Source organism: Harmonia axyridis, chromosome 3, assembly GCF_914767665.1.
Source record: "Harmonia axyridis chromosome 3, icHarAxyr1.1, whole genome shotgun sequence".
NCBI lineage: Eukaryota > Metazoa > Arthropoda > Insecta > Coleoptera > Coccinellidae > Harmonia > Harmonia axyridis.
This window is the reverse complement of record NC_059503.1, coordinates 35,901,314-35,922,024: the sequence shown is the minus strand read 5'-3', so window position 1 is coordinate 35,922,024 and position 20,711 is coordinate 35,901,314. Positions and strand designations below refer to the sequence as shown.

Here is a 20,711-nt window from a genome sequence, read left to right as displayed (position 1 = left end):
TGTATCTGTTCTTCAATAACTTGGAATAACATCTCAGAAAATGGAATTTCATCTGAGGAAATTCCTAAATAAAGACATTTAGGGTTAACTTGAATTTTTTTCAATCATTGTGAAAGCAAACAATGCATAAGACAACAATGAAATGATTTTTCAAAACAACAATTTTTTTATTGCTACTAGAAATATTTCAGATCCAAATTATAATACTTTGCACATATAAAATGAAAACACTTGACTTCTATTCTCTAATCTTATTTTCAGAACCAATATACATACTAAATTACATACATATCTTGGATATGTAATTTCAAATGAACAATTTACATTCATCTCCATTTACGTAACATGATAATATTGTCAGTTTTTATAATTACAATAGGAAAAATTCAACATAATAAAATAAACTATTCAAATATATCATGACAAAAAAAAAACACAAACACTTTTTCCATTTCATTAACATTTTCATCAAAATATGAGGCCGAAAATTTTCGCCCTACAAGTCTACTTCAAACTAATATCCACAAGAAAATATTTGGAAAAATATAGATATAAATAACTGGAAAATATATTTTCGAATTAATAAACAAAGGATAAGTTTATAATTTACATAAATAACGAGGTTGCAGTCTAGATAACTGAGAAGCTATCGCACCTAGTGAGAGAAAATCCAGGTGTCTTCCAACAAATATCCAACAAATGTATGATAAGAGCTTGTCTATGTTGATGTTGTACATTTTCAGATCAAAATATAAAACGGGTAACTGAATCCCGGTTAAATTTAAAAATTCAGCTTAATAAAACCGAAGATATTTTTCAAATTTACGATGTTACATTATAATATTGACTTATTCATGCATGTAAGGATAAGTTATATCCTTCAATGGTTGGAAAGTTTCTTTTATCGCCTGAGGATTGGCAAATCTTAAGACGTAATGGGGTCCACCTGCCTTATCATTAGTACCTGCAACAACGTATTTCGATAATAACTCAGATAATCCTATTGACAGGATGACATACCTGACATTCGGGCACCTCCAAATGGTTGTTGGCCAACCACACTACCTGTCGACTTATCATTTATGTAGAAGTTACCTGCAGTAATTTTCAAAGTGTCCAGTGCCTTCTTCTGGAAAGCTCTGCAAAAAAAATTGTTTAAACACGTGGAAGTTGAATAATTTTTCTGTTACTTACACATCCTTTGCAAATACAGCTCCAGTCAGGGCAAATTGGGTAGAACTTTCAATAAGCCCCATTATTTCATCCTCTTTCCCATCCTTGTAAACGTACACTGCTAAAACAGGTCCAAAGATCTCTTCAGTCATGATCTTGTCTTTAGGATCTGTTGATTGAACAATTGTTGGCTCGATGAAGTAACCAACACTATGAAATAGAGAGATTTTTCAATTGAAGCGTTTGGAAATTTTGCTAATTTGTTTTACCTATTGTCGCATTTTCCTCCTGCGACAATTGATAGATTACTAGAGTTTTTGGCGTGGTTTATATAACCAGATATTCTATCAAAAGCTCTTGCATCAATGACAGCTCCAGTAAATGTGTCTACTTCTGTAGGATCACCGATCTTCAGTTTGTTTCTCTCTGCTATGAGACCATCCTTGATCTGAAATAAGCCGAAAAAGTTATTACGATCTCAAGAGCGTATTGAGGCAAATAATGTTCATTGTGTGTTCAACATTTCTTGTCATCCTTTGCATGTGAAGAAATAATACCTATTTAATAGACATCACTTTTTGACAAGTTTTGTTATAAATATTTTAAAACTGCATGAAAATACATGTAAAAGTGATGCAGTTTTTGAGCACTGTCATTTCGTCATGTCTGTAATTTTTTTTTGAATCATTTATTTCTGACCTCAAAATAGTTAACAAAACCGACACCAAGGCCTTTCAGTCCAGTAGACAAATACAAAAAAAAAAGGGCTGGATGAAATTCCGAACTTAATGAAACTTCGACAGGTTGTTCGGGTGTGTTGTGGGATGACTCTGTCAAGTTATCCAACAAGAGGAGCCTGTGCTAACTTGAGGGCGGCCGAAAAACCTCAACATTTCCGGGCTTTTTTCAGTTTTTTTACTCATAACCTCTAAACTAAGTAGTTTTCGACCAAAACGTTCATTTTTAAAGTTGTAGATCATTAAAATCTCTACAATTTTGGATTCACAAACTTTTTCGTTAACATAATATCAATTGAGATATAGACGATCAAATTTATGGTCCAGTAGTCAAAGCAAAAAAGTGGGGTCTGCTGAAAAAAATTCAGAACTTGATGCAACCCCATTGAAGATTATTAAAATATTCATATTCCTTTTCATCGAAGATTCAATAATTGTTTTGTTCTTGATGGATACTGGGTACCTACTTGCAAAATTCTAATCATATAAACCAAAACGTGCTATTTTTTCCAGGAGTTACAGATCATTCTAACTGTGCTAGCTAAACTTGTGAAGAAAACTTGTTGATAAATTTAAAAAGTGTAGTTAAGTGAATGGAATGGCAATATCATAAAACAGAAATAAAATTTAAAGAATCCATACAGTATATGAAGAATTTCAACATTGCAGTTGTACTGTAACTTTTAAGTCCCATATTGAAATCGTTCATGACATGAATGATTGATTAAACTTAGATGAAAAATATAGATACCTATTTGTTCACTCAAGTTTAAGTTTCCTACATTTTTTCCGTTATACTAAACTTATCCCTAAAACTTTGCTGTAATTATACTTATTATATTATAGAGTATAGACTTAGTATGTAAAATTTTAGGGTAGGGGGCAGCAAAGTTTTAGGGGGGGGGACCAGGGCCCCCTGCCTATAATATAATAGGATGGCATAAATGGAATATTTGGTGGAATCTATTAAAAAAGTAACGCACCTTTGGCCATAAGCTTTCAGGAACATACATTCTTGAACATGCACTGCATTTTTGGCCGCAGTATTCAAAAGCGCTTCTGATAGTACCATTTACTACAGACTGGACATCTGCCGATGGATGTATGAAATGATAATTCTTACCTCCACACTCTCCAATTAGCCTAGGAAAATTGATGTATTTGTTCAAGTTTTGACCCACTTGATTCCATAATCTCTGGAAAGTTCTGTAATATACAAAATAGATGTTTTTTAAATATTCATCAAATTCAGCAGTGATATGCAACTTGTGCAGATTTTGAAGTTAGGTACAGTATTGTGGTAATCAATATGACAACAGACGGAAATGCTTTAATTACATAACTCATTGGAATGGAATTTTAGGAAGGAGTAATTGAGAATGGAAATCTTGATAATATCTAAAACATAAAATAAAAAAAAGTTTTTTTTTTTGAAAAATTTATTTGTATAACCGTAAGTGCCGGAGCTTCGAAAATATTTTAGCTGAATAGGGCGTCATGAACAATGTCATATTCCGAATTTTCTGATTTCAAATAGGCCCTGTTCTCCAGAAACGCCTAATAGGCCGTCGAACTTGAAACACCCTGTATATTGAAACATTTCAGTATTTTTCATTCCCTGAATTTAATTTTTTTGAGCACGATTGCAAGATTATCCGTCGGAAGAAAAAAGTTCTGTACAATCGATTTCGGTTTGAAATAAGTCATCATCAGGCCAGCAGAAAATATACAATACTTGAATTTTATTTGAAATGAAAATTTTTCTCAGTTAAATATTGAGGTGTGTAACCTACCGTTAGTAATCTTGCACACTGGAGCAATAAGCAACTAGCAATAGTCAATGAGCAAGAGGCAAAGACGATAACGATATCACGTTGCGTCAGTGTACGAGTCACCATACAAATGAATGTGAAATACATACTGTCAATAATATTGCTTATTGCCTATTGCTCAGGTGTGCGAGTCGCCTAAGAGGTAGAAATGACTGAAATATTTATTGATTTTTATCTCGTTCAAATATCCCCTGAATTTTTTTCTGCCAGGAGTTATTCTCATTATCGATAACAGCAAGTCAATCTAATTTAATTTACAAATGATTTGTGATGTTATTGGGAAAAGAGTAAGGAAGCGGAAATGTTATTGTTTTTTGCTGTGAAATTCAGAATTACATTTATTAGAGAGAGAAGATTTCGCAGTGTTAGAGTAACCTATATTTCTAATAATTATTTTCTTTATCCAAGAGTTGAACAATGCTAGTTTGTTAGTGTAACAATCTGAAAATATCGTCTTGGGCACATGATCCGGTTTCAGTGATATTTAGAGGTTGTGAACTATTAAAACCATGCTTACTGGGTACTGTTGACAATAATTGGCACAATACTGTAATTTTGCCATCCAGAATCCTTCGATCGTTTAGTTAACATGTAGATATTAATTGGCAATTTCTTTCAAGAAACTTTTTAATGAAATAAACAAAAAAATGCTCACGGTACACTTCCAGTGAAGTTCAACCCAGCGAAATGAGGCGAGGCAGTGATTGTGTCCCCGAAAACAGGCCCATCAGCAGGTACAAAATTAACAACTCCAGCTGGCACTCCAGCCTCTCTGCAGATCTTGAAGATTTGCCAGTTTGACAAGAGGGCTGTGTCACTTGGCTTCCACAGCACAGCATTTCCCTGAAATTGAAGAAAAATGAGGATACATTTTACCTCACACTTAAATTTTTTCATGAAGTGACATTTCTTAAATCCCATTTTTATTCTTAAATACACTTTAATTTTTTCATATTTCGTATTTAGATACGATATTCTTAGGAATAAAGGGTAACATTTAAAAAACGTTATTTGGATATATTAGAAAAAGAAGTATCATTGAAAATGTACAATTAATATTGAAATTAGTTTTTGAATAAAGCCAGGAAAAAATTAACATTTTTAGCAAAATTTTCTCAAATTTTTAAAAGCGTGTTCACAGAATCTAAACTATGTTAGCAGTTACATGGCATCCGATTTTGCAGTAATGTTAACATAGCACCAAAATCGGATCAATGTTAATGACATAGGTTTCTATAGGTTTAATGCTATGTTATCATAGATAAAGATACCAGGAATAGCGAAATCCAATCCCGCGAATGCGGGATCCCTCTGAAATTATGCGGGATTCAATATTAAAATGTCCCAGAAAGCAATAAACCACTCAGAAGTTACGAGCGAAGACGCAACACTACGATTAAAGATCAGCAAATTGGAAAGTCTTTATAACTCAACATTGAGTAAAGAAATGGTTGAAACTTAATTTTCTAGGATAAAAGAACGCCGTTCATTAATGACAAGTATGGTACGGTATGCAGAAAACCCAGGAAAATATCTAGAATTTCTGGGATAAGAGTCAATGTCTACAAATTGCCAAGATAATACATTTGTACTTCATAGCAAATCAACATTATGAAACAAAATTAAGAGTTTGACTGACAGGCTGCAAATAGAGACGTCTTTAGAAGGCAAAACACCTTTTTATGAGCAACTAATTAATGAATTAATGAGCAACCATTAATTAGTTTTCACCTTATAATAATCCTAACAAGAAAAAAAGCATAATAGATGTTGTTGATGTGTGTTCGTGAGTTACATTTACGAATTTTCCAGTGCTCAAGAAATGCTTTTAATAATTTCAGAGAATGTTTTATGGTCTAAAGAAGTCTGAGATGAAATTTGGTGAAGAGATCCATAAAACCTAAGAAAGAGCCCTGATGAAGAATCAATAAAGATTCGAAAAGTTGGCAAATTTAATAAGGTTTTTTATTCTTTTTTGCTGGTCACCAGTCCTCAAGCTGTGATTACCTATTTTATACCGAATAAATTTACCACGGACTATAAAACCGACAGAGTTGAGATTCTTTTACCTCCTAATACCTCTCAGAGATGACTATAAATACTGGAGTGCCCATTGCCTCTGAAGTAATTCTAAGATCGGATAGGCGCTTATTCTTTCCTTACCTTGGAAGCACTTCATACTATTTGAAAAAAAAAATATATATATTTAACACTCAACATACCGCAAGAGCGGGAGTATAGGCTAGGTTTCCACCAATTGCGGTAAAGTTGAATGGGGCAACAGCAGCCATAAAGCCGTCCACACCCCTATACCTCATGGAATTTATTGTTTCTTTGGGATTCTCGGATATTGGCTGGTACTTGATGGCTTCCTTGAAGAAATAACTGTTGAACCTAAAGAAGTCGATCAGTTCAGCTGCAGAGTCTATCTCTGCTTGTACCATGGTCTTAGATTGCCCCAGCATAGTGGCCGCATTCAGTCGTGCCCTCCATTCTTTGGACATCATGGTTGCCGCCCTATCCCAGATCTTTATCCTGAAAATATTAAAAGAATTTGTAAATAAGCAAGTATTAATTAAGAATTGGATTCATTATAATTTTTCAATTTTCTTATATCAAATATTTGTCATTATTTTACAATCAGATTGCTCCGTTTCTCTGTATTCATGGTTGCTACAATATAATATTGATAATTGATTGATAATAGTGATTGCACACTATTATACACAATTCCAATTCAAGAACATCTCAAGTTTCAAAGAGAAAAAAATAGGAAAGCACTGATGTAAGTGCTTTTGCTTTGAGCTTTTGGAGCGACAATTAAAGGAGGCCTTCACATGAGTAGAAGCACTTATGCCTTTCTTTGAAAAGTTACACGATGTAAAATATATGTACATATTATTTTGAACTCTTTCAGGAAACTGAAAATTATTATATAGCTTATTTGATTTATAGTAGACATTACATATACATAAATGGTCATGATAGTGAGATGCAGTTCCATAAGTGGGAGTAGCGTCAGTATTTGCTGCACTTAAATATTTAATGTAAATGTTCATAGTTTAAAATATGATAAATATATCAAAATACTTTATGTTTGAGATCGAAACCAGGTTTTCTTCACTTGATTTGAAATAACTTAAATGTGATGTTAACTGTGATTTTGAACTTTACTAATGGCTATTGCAATAAACTGAGTATTAATTTGATTTTAAATGAACCAGCATATATGTTGTTTAATAAAAAAAAGCCTTTTCCGTTCTATTTCGCATAAAATCGTTCTTTTTCTAAATTTGGGATATTTCAAAAATAAATAAAAATTGGAATGCCATGAATTGGACATCTCACAAAAATTCCCAACTTTTTATAATCGTGGCATTTCTTCGACCCTCCCGTAAATAACCAGAAAAATTCTGTTCTGCAAAGAGATTCTTTGGTTTAAATCATTACTAGCTCAGGAAATCTTCATGATTATTTTTTTCAAATAAGTGTTCTTTGAATAAAACCTTTTTGGGGCAACGTTTTTTTGGCATATTTTTACGAGTAATCAAAGTAATGTAGTCGACACCCCTTTAAAATTCAATTCTTTTTGTATCTTGACATTTCTTCCACCCTACCAGCAAATAACGAAAAAAATTCAGAACAAATCATGTGAAAGCTAGGTAAATTAATTTTTTTATGCAATTCAAATGAAATCCACATCAACCAGCGTACAAGATGTTTCATCATTTTTTATGTAACAAATTTCATACAAATCCTAAACTTTTGCAAACATTTCTTAGTTTTCAATTTTCAGATATCCCAGTTTGTCAAAAATATTTTTTCTATATGAACATTTCTTTCACAACTCTTATTGGGCCTTGTTCGAAACTTACATTTTTATTGATTATTTAATATTTGTTCTAATGAAAACACCTACCTATCTGCAATAGGAACCCTATCCCATTTTTTTTGCGTTTCTGTTGCCACCTGTATAGCTTTGTTGAGGAGCTCTTTGTTTGCGTAGTAAAATTTTGCAATTTTGTGCTTATGGTTATGTGGCATCACCTGAAACAAAGTTATACAATAAGTTGAATTGACAAGAAAGCATTACTTGATGAAATAATTGGTATATTTGTTTACCTGATACCTGACATCGTCAGTCTTGTATTCCTTATCACCAATAACCAAGGGTACTTCTTCGACCTGAGAGGACAACTGTTTGATGGCATCTTCTAGCTGTTTTCGTTCGGGAGAGTTCTTGAGATAACCAAGGACAGGCTCATTTTTTACAGGAAAATCGGGTATTTTATCCAGTTGAACCACAGAGGAGTAACATTTACATAATGCCCTGAAAAAAGTGTGAGTTATATTCAATAAATAACTAAGAATCACTTCAAATCAACATTTTTGCTTTTTCCTGTAACTGACAGACAGATGTCAAATGTTGGGTATTGAAAATAAATTAAAATAATACACAACTAATGTTCCATTGAGATCTGACTTTCAAAAATAGATCAATGGACTTCATGTTGAAGGATTATCAACATTTATGTTTGATTTTCAGGTTGTGTAATGGTGTATAGGGTGCCAAAGCATGATACATACTTGCCAAAGGTTCACAGTTGAATTTGATAGATGTTTTTCGTTATAATATGGACAATTCTTTTATTATATAAGTTAGGAAATCATCCCTATATAGGTATATTGATACAAATGATAACTATGATAATGATACAAGAACAACCAAAACTCTTATATTTAGTAGCATAGCATACAATCAAATTCCTTTGAATTTAGTAACAATTCGTATTCAATCAAAGACATAATCTGAAATTATCTTTGGATGATTTAATTTTTCGCTTTTGTGTGATATTTTGCTATTTAAAGATTGTGAATGACTTTTCATTTAGTTTGAGTGTATTTTCCAGGAAAAGTTCTACTAACCGATTGCTCAACCATTTGTAATAATGTCGAATTTTGAGCCGGTAATGGTCTCAAACGATAAGGTTCTACTGACTGATGACGACTTCGTGGTCAAATTCAATATATTCCGTCTGGCAATAAACACGATAACTCCCGAACGAAAAGTCGAATTGCAATCGGCCAGCTGGTCGTCCGTAAACATGAAAAATCTCCAATTGAAAAACTCAGGAACTAAAAATTAGCCGTTAAGTTCGATAATGAGCGAAATTTGACTAGGGGTTCCGATTTTTTTGATTCATTCAAAACTTTGTGTTGACACAAAATTCCATCCAAATTTTCCAGTTTCTTTATTATGACCCTATATTAATATATACAGGGTGTTCGGCCGAACGTTGAACGAAAATGGGAGGTAGGTGGGGCCGTATGCTACCTACTCAGCCCCAAAGAATTTTTATCTGATTTTTTTTAATTTTCGGAATTTAAAATGCAACACGCACGCAGTTGATCTTTAAAATTTACGTTATCTATTTTTTTTATAATTTGGGGGTCCATAACTTTTTTCTAGTAACAACTTGCAACAAATATCAATTTTAAAGAGACTAACCAACCATTAAGACTCAAATCAAAAATATTTTCAGAAAAGAGTTACTAACACCGTTGTACGAACATTCATTAAAACTTAATGCCGTTATTAAAATTTTAATCCTCCAGTAGGAGGAGCCTATTGGCTACCTGAAATTTTAATGCGGCATTAAATTTTAATGAACGTTCTGGCACCTAGATCTTTAAGTTTTAAAGATTAACTTGGCGTTGCAGAAACAAATTCTAATTAATTCTAAAAAAAGGTAAAAGAATCAAATAAACTAGATAAAATATAAACTTTCCAGTTAGCAGTAAATGTATATATGTATACTAAATATATGTTGAGAAAATACGAAAAAAAAATTCCATGAAAATATATGATGGAATATCAGGATAAAACTTGGTTTATGTCACTCGAAAATGATTCAGTAGTTACTGAGCCTATCCATAACAAACATATAAATGTTACTTCGTCATAAACTAAGTATAGATATACATAGAATAACAATTCCAAGCTTCGTGTCTTCTGAAAATTATATACCTATCCTTTAACTTCAATAGCCGTTAAAGTAATGGAGAAGATCATTTATAATGCTATGCTGCCATTTTTAATGTCCAATAATATTCTACCTCAGGGACAGCACTGATTCATTCCGGGTAGGTCTATAATCATTAATTTATTGGAGTGTCTCAACGTGTGGATAAAGGCTTTTGATGTGATATACTTCGATTTTGCCCGTGCCTTCGATCGCGTTCCTCTGAGAAGATTGTTGCATAAACTGTGGCATGTGGGTATTCGGGGCGATGTGGTCGCTTGAATTGAGAGTTTCCTTTCAAAAAGGTGGGCTCAACTAGGTCTACAATAAGTGGTGTGCCTCAGGGTTCAGTACTGGGTCCCATTATGTTCCTTGTCTATATTTCGTATCTGCCGGCGTCTGTGAGTTATCAGTGCTAGTGTTGTTCATACGTGGACGATACGAACTATGCAACTTCCCATCATTCTGTCCTACAGGAGGATCTCAACACCCTGGCGAGGTGGTGTAATGACTGGCTGCTTCCGCTAAATGTCGAAAAGTGTAAGGTGTAACAATTGTGAAAGAGGTATCCAGGACTTTCTTATTTTATTGAGGGGCAGTTGATTGAAAATGTATCAGCTCACAACGATCTGGGTGTGATTATGAGGGAGGATCTGTCATGGAGTCAGCATATAGCACACTGTACGAGCAGAGCAAGAAAACTCCTCTATCTCTTCGGGAGGTCCTTCGCTGGTTGCGATCCTATGACTGCAGCGTAATTATATAAGAATTATAAGACGTACATTCGTCCAGTTCTGGAGTTCGCCGGTCCTGTCTGGCATCTTACTCTATTAGAATCGGTTCAGCGGAGGGCCACCCGAATACCATATGCGTCCAGACTATGAAAGTAGATTAGCTCTCATGGATATCACCAGGTTCTCGTTAAGGGGCGACCTCATAATAACTTATAGATCGCTACATAGTTTCTTCGATTGTGACCTCAGCCATCTTTTTGTGCTCAACTCGAACAACCTCAGAGGACATACTTTCAAACTCTCATGTGAGAGATTCCTTACCACCACTAGGCAGTACTTTATTTCCAACTGAATTTTCGAGGTTTGAAACAGATTGCCGAACGAGATAGTTTGTGGGCCTAGTGTGAAAAGTTTCAAGAACAAAATTAACTTGTGGGCTTCAGAATGCTGAGTGAATGTGAAAGTGAATTCATTTTTTTTGTTTTCATCTTTCATTCAATAGCTCGAATTTTGGTTTTTTCCCTTTCTTCTTATAATTTCCATTTTTATAATATTTTTCTCCGTGACAGCATTTTTTATTCAAACATATTTTTGAGTTCATAAGCAAAGCCTCAACTCTGTATCAAGTTATAATAATAATAAGCTGTTCTTTTAGATACTGCAAGCACGGTGAGAAAATTCCTAGAAAGCGAAGGACAGGTCCAAGGTTCGCGTGTAAAAGGACCAGAAGTACGACGAGAACCACGGGGGCCACAAGGACCGGACACAACCGAGTTCTTCCCTTCGGATATTTTAAATATCTGGGATTGAGTGAATGTTCCTCTTAGCGGGGAGTGAGAAAGGCGACAGCGAGGAGATTTTTCTATCCTACGCGTATAGGCTGAAGTCGGGGATACAATTTCGTCAGAACTAAGGAAAATTTAAGCAGAATATCGAAAAAAATTAGTTAAGTTTGTTAATTCATGCGCTATTTGAGATCACATATATACAGGTCAGTACTATTCAGAGGGGCACTACAGGAATATCGAAAATCGTTAGAGATACAGGATGGCTTAAATTACAAGAAGTTGCGTTATTTAGGGATTAGTGTGTTGGTGTTAACATATCCAAAATATCTCCAATGGTTCCCGAGATATAATGAAAAAACTGAAAATCGAGATTTTCTTATTTTCTGTTTAACTCGTTTGTTTCTGGAAATAACTTCACGAAATTCGGTTTGTAGTCATTATCCAATGTAGAGATTCTAATGGTGTCGTCAGATTTTTTCTGCTTTCCATTGTTTCAGGGACGCGATGATAGTTAATTTTTATTCTTATGGAAGCCATATTGGTTTTCTTTATGAGGTGATAAAGAAATTACGAATTTACAATGTATCGCACTCTACAAAAATATCGAGTCTAGGTACGCAAACTTGAAGAGTTGTAATGTGAAATCATCAATTGACTATCGAAACAATGAAAACAAAAAAAATCTGAAGACACCACATCTCTATGTTAGATGATGACTATAAACCAAATTTCGTAAAGCTATCCCCAAAAACAAATAAGTTATACAGAAAAAAAATCTCGATTTTCAGTTTTTTCGAGGTATCTCGGGAACCAATGGAGATATTTCGGATCTTTTCACACCAACACACTCATCCCTAAATAACGCAACTGTTTTGTAATTTAAGCCACCCTGTCCTTCTAACGGTTTTCGATATCCCTGTAGTGGCCCTTTAAATAGTTCTAACCCTGTATATAAGTATATAGTTCTGTGTTACAAGGGTAATGTTACAGGTAGGAGTATAGATTTTGAAAATCGATAAATACATACTGCAAAATTTAAACAATGATTGTTGATTAACCTCTTATCTTAGAGTATACTATAAGTCATTGGAAAAAAATGTATATAGTACGATTTGAAAACCGTGTTTTTGTTGTGAATTACAAATATTATATTCAAAATTGTGAAACTAATAGGAGAGGAATTTCGAGATGAAAAATACTAAATAAATAGTAAGATTACACATTATAACTTTATAATCGTTTTATAAAAAAGTAAACTTAATAGTTTTGTAGTGAATTGTGAATTATTCATAGGAATATAATCCTTTTTTGTTGAACGATTGCAAAGGTTTATTATTGAAAATAATATTTGTACTAAAACAACAAAATCTAACAAAAAAAAAAAAAATTAGTACTTCATTAATCGCAGTGGAGTACCAGATGAAAAGAAGTGTCCTTTTAAAAGTGATTTATTGGAAATAATTTGGCAGCATCTGGATTAGTGAGAGAAATAATCTCTGGATGATATGTCATATTTATTGCTGTAACAACTAACAATAAGTATGTTTAACAAACTCATTCATCCTCCAACATAGCGTAAGCAACTAGGTTATTTTTATCTTGGCTACGTGAATGTATGGAAAGAAAATGAGATATTCGGTTTTATTTTTGGAACCATGTATTGCGAAAAATACATGAAAATTTTGAAAACTAAAAATCTGTTTGTATAAATTCAGATGTTCATCTGAACCATTGAAGTTCTATGAAGATATTCTAAACTTTTGGATTTATTTCATGTAATGACGATAAACCTTCACTACCTAAAATAAAGATTCAAAGCTAAATCTTCAGATGTTAATCTAACCCAGATAGCACAAACGTTCTAGGAATATTCCTACAAAGTGAAAAAGAGGTATGTTGTAGAATATTCCAAGAAATATTCATGGGATATTCTCAAAACATTTACGAATATTCATAGTATCATTCAAGAGAATATGCATAGAATGTTTCATGATAATGTTCTAGGAATATTCCTACAAAGTGCAGAAGAGGTATGTTGTAGAATATTCCAAGGAATATTCATGGGATATTCTTAAAACACTACGAATATTCATAGAATGATTCAGGAGGAATATACATAGAATGATTCAAGATAATTTTCCAATCGCATTCTCTGGCGTGGTGTTTTGTGTTTTGACAAAATGGTGAAACTTGATGATTGCGCGTTTTCGGAAACTTACTCGGGTTCACTGGATCCCTAATCTTTGTTTACTTTTAGAAGGTAAAATAATGGTTACGAGTGAACCAGAGTAAGTTTCCGAAAACGCGGAATCATCAAGTTTCTCGTTTCACCATTTGGTAAAAACGCAAATGCTAACACAACGCACAAAGCGTATGTTGTATGTTCTGTGGCACAAAGTTAACTTTGTGCGTTGTGTTAGGTTAGGTTAATGCAGAACGCAGATCTTCAACTCGGGTTCGTAAACTGTGAATGTGAAATATAAATATTGTTGCTGGTTCATATGCATATAAGGTAAGGTATGGTTATTATGTTATTTAATATATATTATCTATCACTCAATTAGTTTCTGAATACATAACCACAGAACACCTGTGTGTTCTGTGACATAACCTTCTTTTTTTTTCATTTTGGGTTAGTCATATATTTTCTCGCACTTATTCATTGCAATATTATTGTGACTTTATATGTTTACGTGTTTGATGAAGTTCGCAAATCGATTTCGAAGTTACATTTTACTTTGCATAACTTAGTAAGACAAGATCAGGTGATAAAAAATTCTATCACTACCTATTTGATTTTCTTGTAGAGTGATAGTTTTACTTGACATAACTAAGTAAGATCACCATCATGGCAAGAAAGTATTCAGCAAATTTTTATAAGAAAGTGAAAATCCAGACGGACATGAGCCTGAGTTATCCGAATATTCCACCCTCTGCTTCTTTTTCTTCGATAGTTGAGAATGAGATCAGGAATGAAGATGATGTTGAAATGCACATGCCGGAATTGCAAAACCCAGTGCATGAGTTGAATGAGATGGAAAATATTGAGTTAATTAAGGAAGGAAAAGGTGGACACATTTCTGAATATTCATTCCCAATATTAGATTCTCTTCAAACAAAAACTAGCCATATTGATAACAAGAAAGTTGATAAAGAGGAAGATATTAAGTCTAAGTTGAAATTGTGGTCAATTAAATATAATATAAGTCACGTTGCTCTAAGTGATTTATTGAAGATATTAAAAAGTTCAAAAGCCCAGTTAGATGAACTTCCGAATGATGCTCGTACTATTTTATCAACAAAGCGAACCATTGATGTAAGAAATATTGATCCAGGCTCTTATTGCCACGTTGGTATTACTGAGGCTGTGACTTATCTCTGTACGAAAAAATGTTATGATAAAATAGAATTGCTCATTAATATTGATGGGTTACCTCTCAGCAAAAGCTCTGGCAGTCAAATATACCCAATTCTTTGTTCTCTATATGATGATCCAAGAGAAGTTGCAGTTATTGGTGTATACCATGGTTATGAGAAACCTTCGAATGCTAATGATTTTCTGGGAGAATTTGTCCAAGATGCAGTGGAACTATCTAATAATGGCATTAAAGTGAATGGTGCTTGCATTCCCTTCAAAATTAAAGCGTTCATTGCTGATGCTCCAGCCAAATCGTTTATTTCCTATACCAAGGGTCACACAGGATTTTTTTCGTGCACCAAATGTGTGCAAAAAGGAGAATTCATTAGAAATCGTACATGTTTCCCCAAGATAAATTCTAAAAAAAGAACTGATAAAGATTTCAGACAAAAGAATCAGATACAACATCATACAGGAACTTCAGCCCTTGAAAATATACCTGATTTCAACATGGTAAGTGATATTCCCTTGGAGTATATGCATTTAATTTGTCTTGGTGTGATGAAAAAGCTCATTGTTAATATATGGATATATGGTAAACCTTCTTTCAAATTAGGATCATCAGCAGTTGGGGAAATATCCAGTATGCTGCTATCTTTTCAAAATCACACCCCCATAGAATTTGCTAGAAAACCTCGTTCGCTGGATGATGTTAAAAGATGGAAAGCTACAGAATTTCGTTTTTTTCTTTTATATTCTGGTCCAGTGGTTTTGGAAAAATTTCTACCTCAAGCGCAGTATCAAAATTTTATATGCCTGCACATCGCCATCAGAATATTATGTAATGAAACACATATTGCTGATAAGGAATATTTTGAACTGGCTGAATCTCTTCTGACATATTTTGTTCAAGATTTTGGGAATATTTATGGTCAAGAATTTATATCCCATAACATTCATGGACTGGTTCATATTGTTGATGATGTAAAAATGTTTGGTAAGCTGGATCACTACAGTGCATTCCCATTTGAAAATTTCATGCAAGTTTTAAAAAACATGGTCAGAAAACCTGATAAGCCGCTTTCCCAAATCATGAAGAGATTGTCTGAAAGGATGAAAGTTCCAAAAACAAAAAACATTGGAGTTTTAAAATATGAACGTCATCATAATGATGGTCCTACTCTAGAAGGATACTCTACACAATTTGAGTTGGTCAGATTTGACTATTTCACAATTAATATAAAGAGGTCAGGTGATACATTTTGCTTACTGCAAGATGGCAACATTATGAAAGTATACAATTTCATAGCAAAGAAGGAACAAATATATGTATATGGAAAAGTTTTTACAGAAACAAGTGATATTTTTTCTCGTCCAAATAGTTCATGTGACTCATCTGACATTGATGTTTATTTTGTGAGAAAGGAAAGCTCATTAGAAACCAGGCTTTTGGATAGTGTCTCAAAAAAAATGGTAGCTTTTCCACATAATGATGGATATATTGTATTCCCCTTTTTGCACGATTGCTGAAATATATCCAAAAATATTTTATTTCAGAATAATTAGAATTTTTAAGATGTAATTGCAATGAATTGATTTCTATTGATTTATTCAGAAAAAATTATATTACTAGATATTTCAAAATGATTTTGTGATACTTTCACCATTTTTTATAACTGTCGCTATTTTTTTTATCCAGGTTTTGAACCTAACTAATATTAATGAAACTTGGAGTGAGATGGTGCTCTTACTTAAGTGATATTAGACATCGAAATCAGTTTGGCTTTCGAATTAGAAACAAAAATGAATTGTATTTTAAACTGTATTTTTCATAAATTTCAGTCACAAGTTACAAAGTTTTTTATCAGGATATAATTTTGTTATCTAGTAGTTTTTGTTCACTTCATTATCATGAATGCTTGGAGAGTGGTCCATTTTCTAAAGGAGGATACAGTAGAAGCGGTACCAGTCTCCTGGTTGAGAGGCTCCAACCAATGTCACTGGCCTCCCTTCAATAGGCTGAAGCTCAAGACAGCGATCAATAAATGTATGCCACCTTCTTCAAACTGGGACGTACATGAAACACGAGTAATTGGGGAAATATATGGTAAGTGAAACAAAATCGCCAATCTACTTTTGAAGTAATTTAAAATGATTATACAGCAAAATAACATTACAGGAGATTTATCTGTTGCCCGAATGAAGGCTCTAGAAGCGGAGAGTACCTCTGATTTGAATTCTGATTCTGATCTATTAGGGTTGGGACATAGAAAAATCAGAATGAATAAAAAATATCAGGATTCTGAATCATCAGAACAAGACAAAGAGGATAGTCTATCACCAGAAGCATCTAAAATTATGATGCCTACCCTCAAAAGAAGAGAGGAAAAAACATCTGGTAAGATTTTTGTTTCTATTTTTTGTTTTATTTTGGGGACAAATCCCTGTTATCTGAAATTACCCGGTAAGTGAGAAAAGTAGTTCTGATTATTTTCAATTTTTTTTGCCATTAAATAATATAGCTGCACTCCTACACTGAGTCGCTCTACTTTCATATGTATATTACAGTTTCTATATCTGATTTTGGTATTTCTTCAGTGGCCCCTTCAGATGATGATTTAGGATTTGAGTCATACGTAGGCTCTGATAATGCAGGTGAAGCATCTAAAATTGTGATGTCTACCCTTAAAAGAAGGGATAAAGAAAGCGCTGGTGAGATTTTTATTTTTTTCTGATTCATTTTGAGGAAAAATTATCCCTGTTATCTGAAATAACTCTGTTAGTGAGAAAAGTAGTTCTAATTCTTTAAAATTTTTCTTGTAATTAAATAATATTGCTGCACTCCTGCATTGAGTCGCTGTACTTTCATCAAAGTATGCATGTTACAGTTTTCAATATCTGATTTTGGTATTTTTCAGTGTACCCTTATTCAGATGATGATTTAGGGATTGAGTCAAACGTCCCAGGATTTGATAATGCAGGTGAGAAAAAAAATTCAATTACTACCTCTATGAATAGCTTGTAGAAAATAGCTTTGTCGTCATGCTCGAAAAATCGCGCGTGTTTTAAAGACCTTAATGTCCACTTATACTTTAATGTACTGTTTTCAAAGTTCTTAATAAAACCAACTGTTTAGGAAATCCACTTAGAATTGTCCCAGGAAATCCAGACAGAAATGAGGCAGAATGTACAGCAACAGAGATCGAAGGGAGCTACTACAATAGACAGTATTACTTGAAAGGTGATTGCTTTATTCGTTATAGTGAGAAATTTAATTATTTTTTTGCTTTGCAGATGAGCAGTTTAAGCGGCAAGTACTGCGAAATCTGTCCATTTTAAATTTTAAACTGGATCAGTTGGCTGATGATATAGGTAGATTAGCGCTTAAAGAAAATACTGTAACAACAAACCTTCCTCCATCAGTATTTTCAAAATTCAATTTTCCATTAGCAACTGAGGAAGAACTGCACAATTTTGAGAGTCACTTGGCAGACAGAGAGAAGTACCAGCAAGTGGTGAGTATAGAGAATTCAACAATTACCGTCTTATTTGTTGGCTCAAGGCTCCCCTGCGGTAAAGATGTATATACCTATCTATTTAATTTTCAGCAATTGGAATTATCAAGAATTGGTGGTGGTACCACCAAAATTATGGTACGACGTTTAATGGAGAAGCTTATAAGCAGTCAACTTGGTGTTGAGTACAGTTGGATAGGATTTAAGAAAAAAAAGAACTTCTCAGTTTTACTCATATCCAAAGTACTCATAGGTGAGATTTTTATGGACTTCAAAAGAAATTAAATATGCAGGGCAGTAGAGATATGGTTTAAAATTTGATCAATCTTTAAGTACAGATATAAAGTATCTAAAAAATTGCAACAATGTTTTTTTGGTGCACTGTCTAAGCAGTATGTCTAATTCAGTGTTTTAAAAAATTAGGAAAGCCCTAACTGCAAACCAAAACAAGCCTTTCATCTTTTTCAAGACTGTCATAGAAGTAGAAAATAAAAAATATTATTTTTTGCAGATGCTGTATTGGCTGTGCATAAAAATTCAAATGCAGCGGAAGTGGAAGCATCAGCCAAACAATGGCTGGTTAAGTGTAAGGAGCGATGCACCAAAGAAAAATAATTTATATTATTATAAGAATATTATTTTTTTGGAAAAATGTTAGATTTTATTCTTTTATTTCATGTTGTTTTTGAAGAATCAGTATTATGTTTTTTTTTCAATGTATATTTTATTTTTTTATTTTATGTTATGGTTTTGAAAAATCAGTTTTATGTTTTTTTTTCAATATATATTTTACTTTTGTATTTATTATTATTTATTAATTAAACCAAAATTCTGGAGCACATTCAATGAACGTTCATAGAATGTGCTCTCAATTCAAATCTTAACCTTCATAGAATATTTCTAGAATGTATGAGAAATATTTCACGAATCTTCTGTAAATATACTTAGAATGTTCTCAAGAATATTCCTAGAATGTATGAAAAATATTTCACGAATCTTCCGTAAATGTACATGGAAAGTTCTCAAGAATATTCTGGGAACATTTATAGAATATGAAACTCAGTCCACTTTTAATGTCCATAGAATGTACCCAGAATATATTAAGTGTGTTTTGGTAATATTCTTGGAATATTTAAACATTCCAACCAGAGCTTCTATGAATATAATATGAATGTTCTTGTGCTATCTGGGAAGTAACGCTTGACATGTGAAAAGAAATCAATACGTACATAAAATTTTTTTATTCGTGATACTTTATGAAAACCGAGATGAAAAGCTGTGTAACTTGAAAATATGACATTGGAAACATATAACTCGCAATAATATAAACCGCAATGATGAATACTTAACAAGTAATGCGGAATAAAAAATTACTGCTAAGAATCAAATTCATCATTCTCGAAAAAATCGAGACTGATTTATACCTAGTAGAATTTCGTCCGCTTTACATAACTTTTATAGAAAACTTTAAGAGGTGACTGCACGAAATGAGTTACAATAACATTTGAAATTGGTTTGAAATTCATTAAGATAGGTATCAAATTAAAAAGAAATAACAAACCATATACAATATAAACATAAATATTATTCAAAACATTCTGCATGATATTAAAACTATATAGCAGTCTATGTTGAGAATAATTCAAACTGATTCGTAAATAATAAAATTTAACTTTCTTAAATGTATGGTTTTTTTTAATTTCATTTATACAATGTCGACATATTTGAAAATATTTGCCTTTATAGTTTGAACATGATAATGAATATCCTAGGAAAGTTTCAAGGTTGTGTTTCATAAATCACAGATTAGCGGATAGTTTTTTCTCTAGTGATATTTTATCCTAAACATATCTGCTATTAGAAGATTTAACTGATTAAACTTTCAATTCAACAGCATATTTAATATTATAATAACCATTTGAACCCACGGATAGCTTTCAAAATTATGGGTGTAAATCTCTAATAAATTTTTGTTCAATATTTTAGAAAAAATAACTCTTTTCGATTATTGAACAATTGATAATGAAAATCTAGATAATTTTTATATTAGTAGAAGACTTTTAACAAAGGAATGCCGTATCGAGATCATAAACACGTAAGAGAATTTCCCGAAACTCCATAGGTAATATCGATTTTTCATTGGAAACTTCCCACGTCACTGTTCAATTTTATAACAGCCAATCTATCGAAACTTGTTGATAAATAGAGGTGTTGATGGATGAATCATATCAGTTTGATTTATTCCAATAATCTCCGATTATTATGATCATTATATGGGTCACTAGGCACACCAGATAAACACTGATAAATTCATCACAGATAAAATGTCACTAACCTTTGAAAATTTGTTGTTGTTGCAGAAGTCTGCTTCAAAATTGATAACATCTTGGAACAAACCTGTTGTTGCAATTCGGAAAAATCGTTTTATTTTTTGGGGATTACACAATTTTATATGAAGGCATTGATTTGACACTTCTATTTGCGATTCGGTTCTGACGTAACAATGGAAAATTAGAGGCGCTTTTCCAACCATCAGGATGGGGTCTGTGTA

At 32.9% G+C, this 20,711-nt stretch overlaps 2 protein-coding genes across 7 annotated transcripts; one reads left to right on the top strand and one right to left on the bottom strand.

The window, feature by feature from the left end:
* Positions 1 to 143: 143 nt before the first annotated feature.
* On the bottom strand, positions 144 to 20,669 carry LOC123677016 (delta-1-pyrroline-5-carboxylate dehydrogenase, mitochondrial). Of its 2 annotated transcripts, none has more exons than XM_045613415.1 (10): positions 20,496 to 20,669; positions 7,865 to 8,072; positions 7,662 to 7,789; positions 5,965 to 6,277; positions 4,398 to 4,585; positions 2,894 to 3,116; positions 1,443 to 1,621; positions 1,195 to 1,383; positions 1,021 to 1,139; positions 144 to 964 (listed from the first exon to the last, which is right to left on the bottom strand). In XM_045613415.1, the coding sequence occupies exons 1-10, from the start codon at positions 20,543 to 20,545 to the stop codon at positions 849 to 851; spliced, it is 1,713 nt and encodes a 570-aa protein (XP_045469371.1). In that variant the 5' UTR covers positions 20,546 to 20,669; the 3' UTR covers positions 144 to 848. The 2 variants fall into 2 exon arrangements, with proteins under 2 accessions (XP_045469371.1, XP_045469372.1); XM_045613416.1 differs by lacking the exon at positions 20,496 to 20,669 and adding an exon at positions 8,128 to 8,274.
* LOC123677015 lies at positions 13,130 to 18,799 on the top strand. Of its 5 annotated transcripts, XM_045613413.1 has the most exons (9): positions 13,142 to 13,799; positions 16,534 to 16,752; positions 16,825 to 17,043; positions 17,214 to 17,357; positions 17,564 to 17,626; positions 17,782 to 17,886; positions 17,940 to 18,160; positions 18,254 to 18,413; positions 18,672 to 18,799. In XM_045613413.1, the coding sequence occupies exons 2-9, from the start codon at positions 16,557 to 16,559 to the stop codon at positions 18,773 to 18,775; spliced, it is 1,212 nt and encodes a 403-aa protein (XP_045469369.1). In that variant the 5' UTR covers positions 13,142 to 13,799; positions 16,534 to 16,556; the 3' UTR covers positions 18,776 to 18,799. The 5 variants fall into 5 exon arrangements, with proteins under 5 accessions (XP_045469367.1, XP_045469369.1, XP_045469366.1 ...); XM_045613412.1 differs by lacking the exon at positions 13,142 to 13,799 and having other exon boundaries at positions 13,838 to 16,752; XM_045613414.1 differs by lacking the exon at positions 13,142 to 13,799 and having other exon boundaries at positions 13,840 to 16,752; positions 17,244 to 17,357.
* Positions 20,670 to 20,711: the final 42 nt, after the last annotated feature.

Coding starts and splice junctions, on each gene's coding strand:
- LOC123677016 (XM_045613415.1), bottom strand. CDS start 20,545: ATGTTATCAATTTTGAAGCAGACTTCTGCAACAACAACAAATTTTCAA. Junction 6,278..7,661: donor AGGGTTCCTATTGCAGATAG/GTAGGTGTTTTC, acceptor TAATATTTTCAG/GATAAAGATCTGGGATAGGG. Junction 965..1,020: donor TGGAGGTGCCCGAATGTCAG/GTATGTCATCCT, acceptor ACGTTGTTGCAG/GTACTAATGATAAGGCAGGT.
- LOC123677015 (XM_045613411.1), top strand. CDS start 14,136: ATGGCAAGAAAGTATTCAGCAAATTTTTATAAGAAAGTGAAAATCCAG.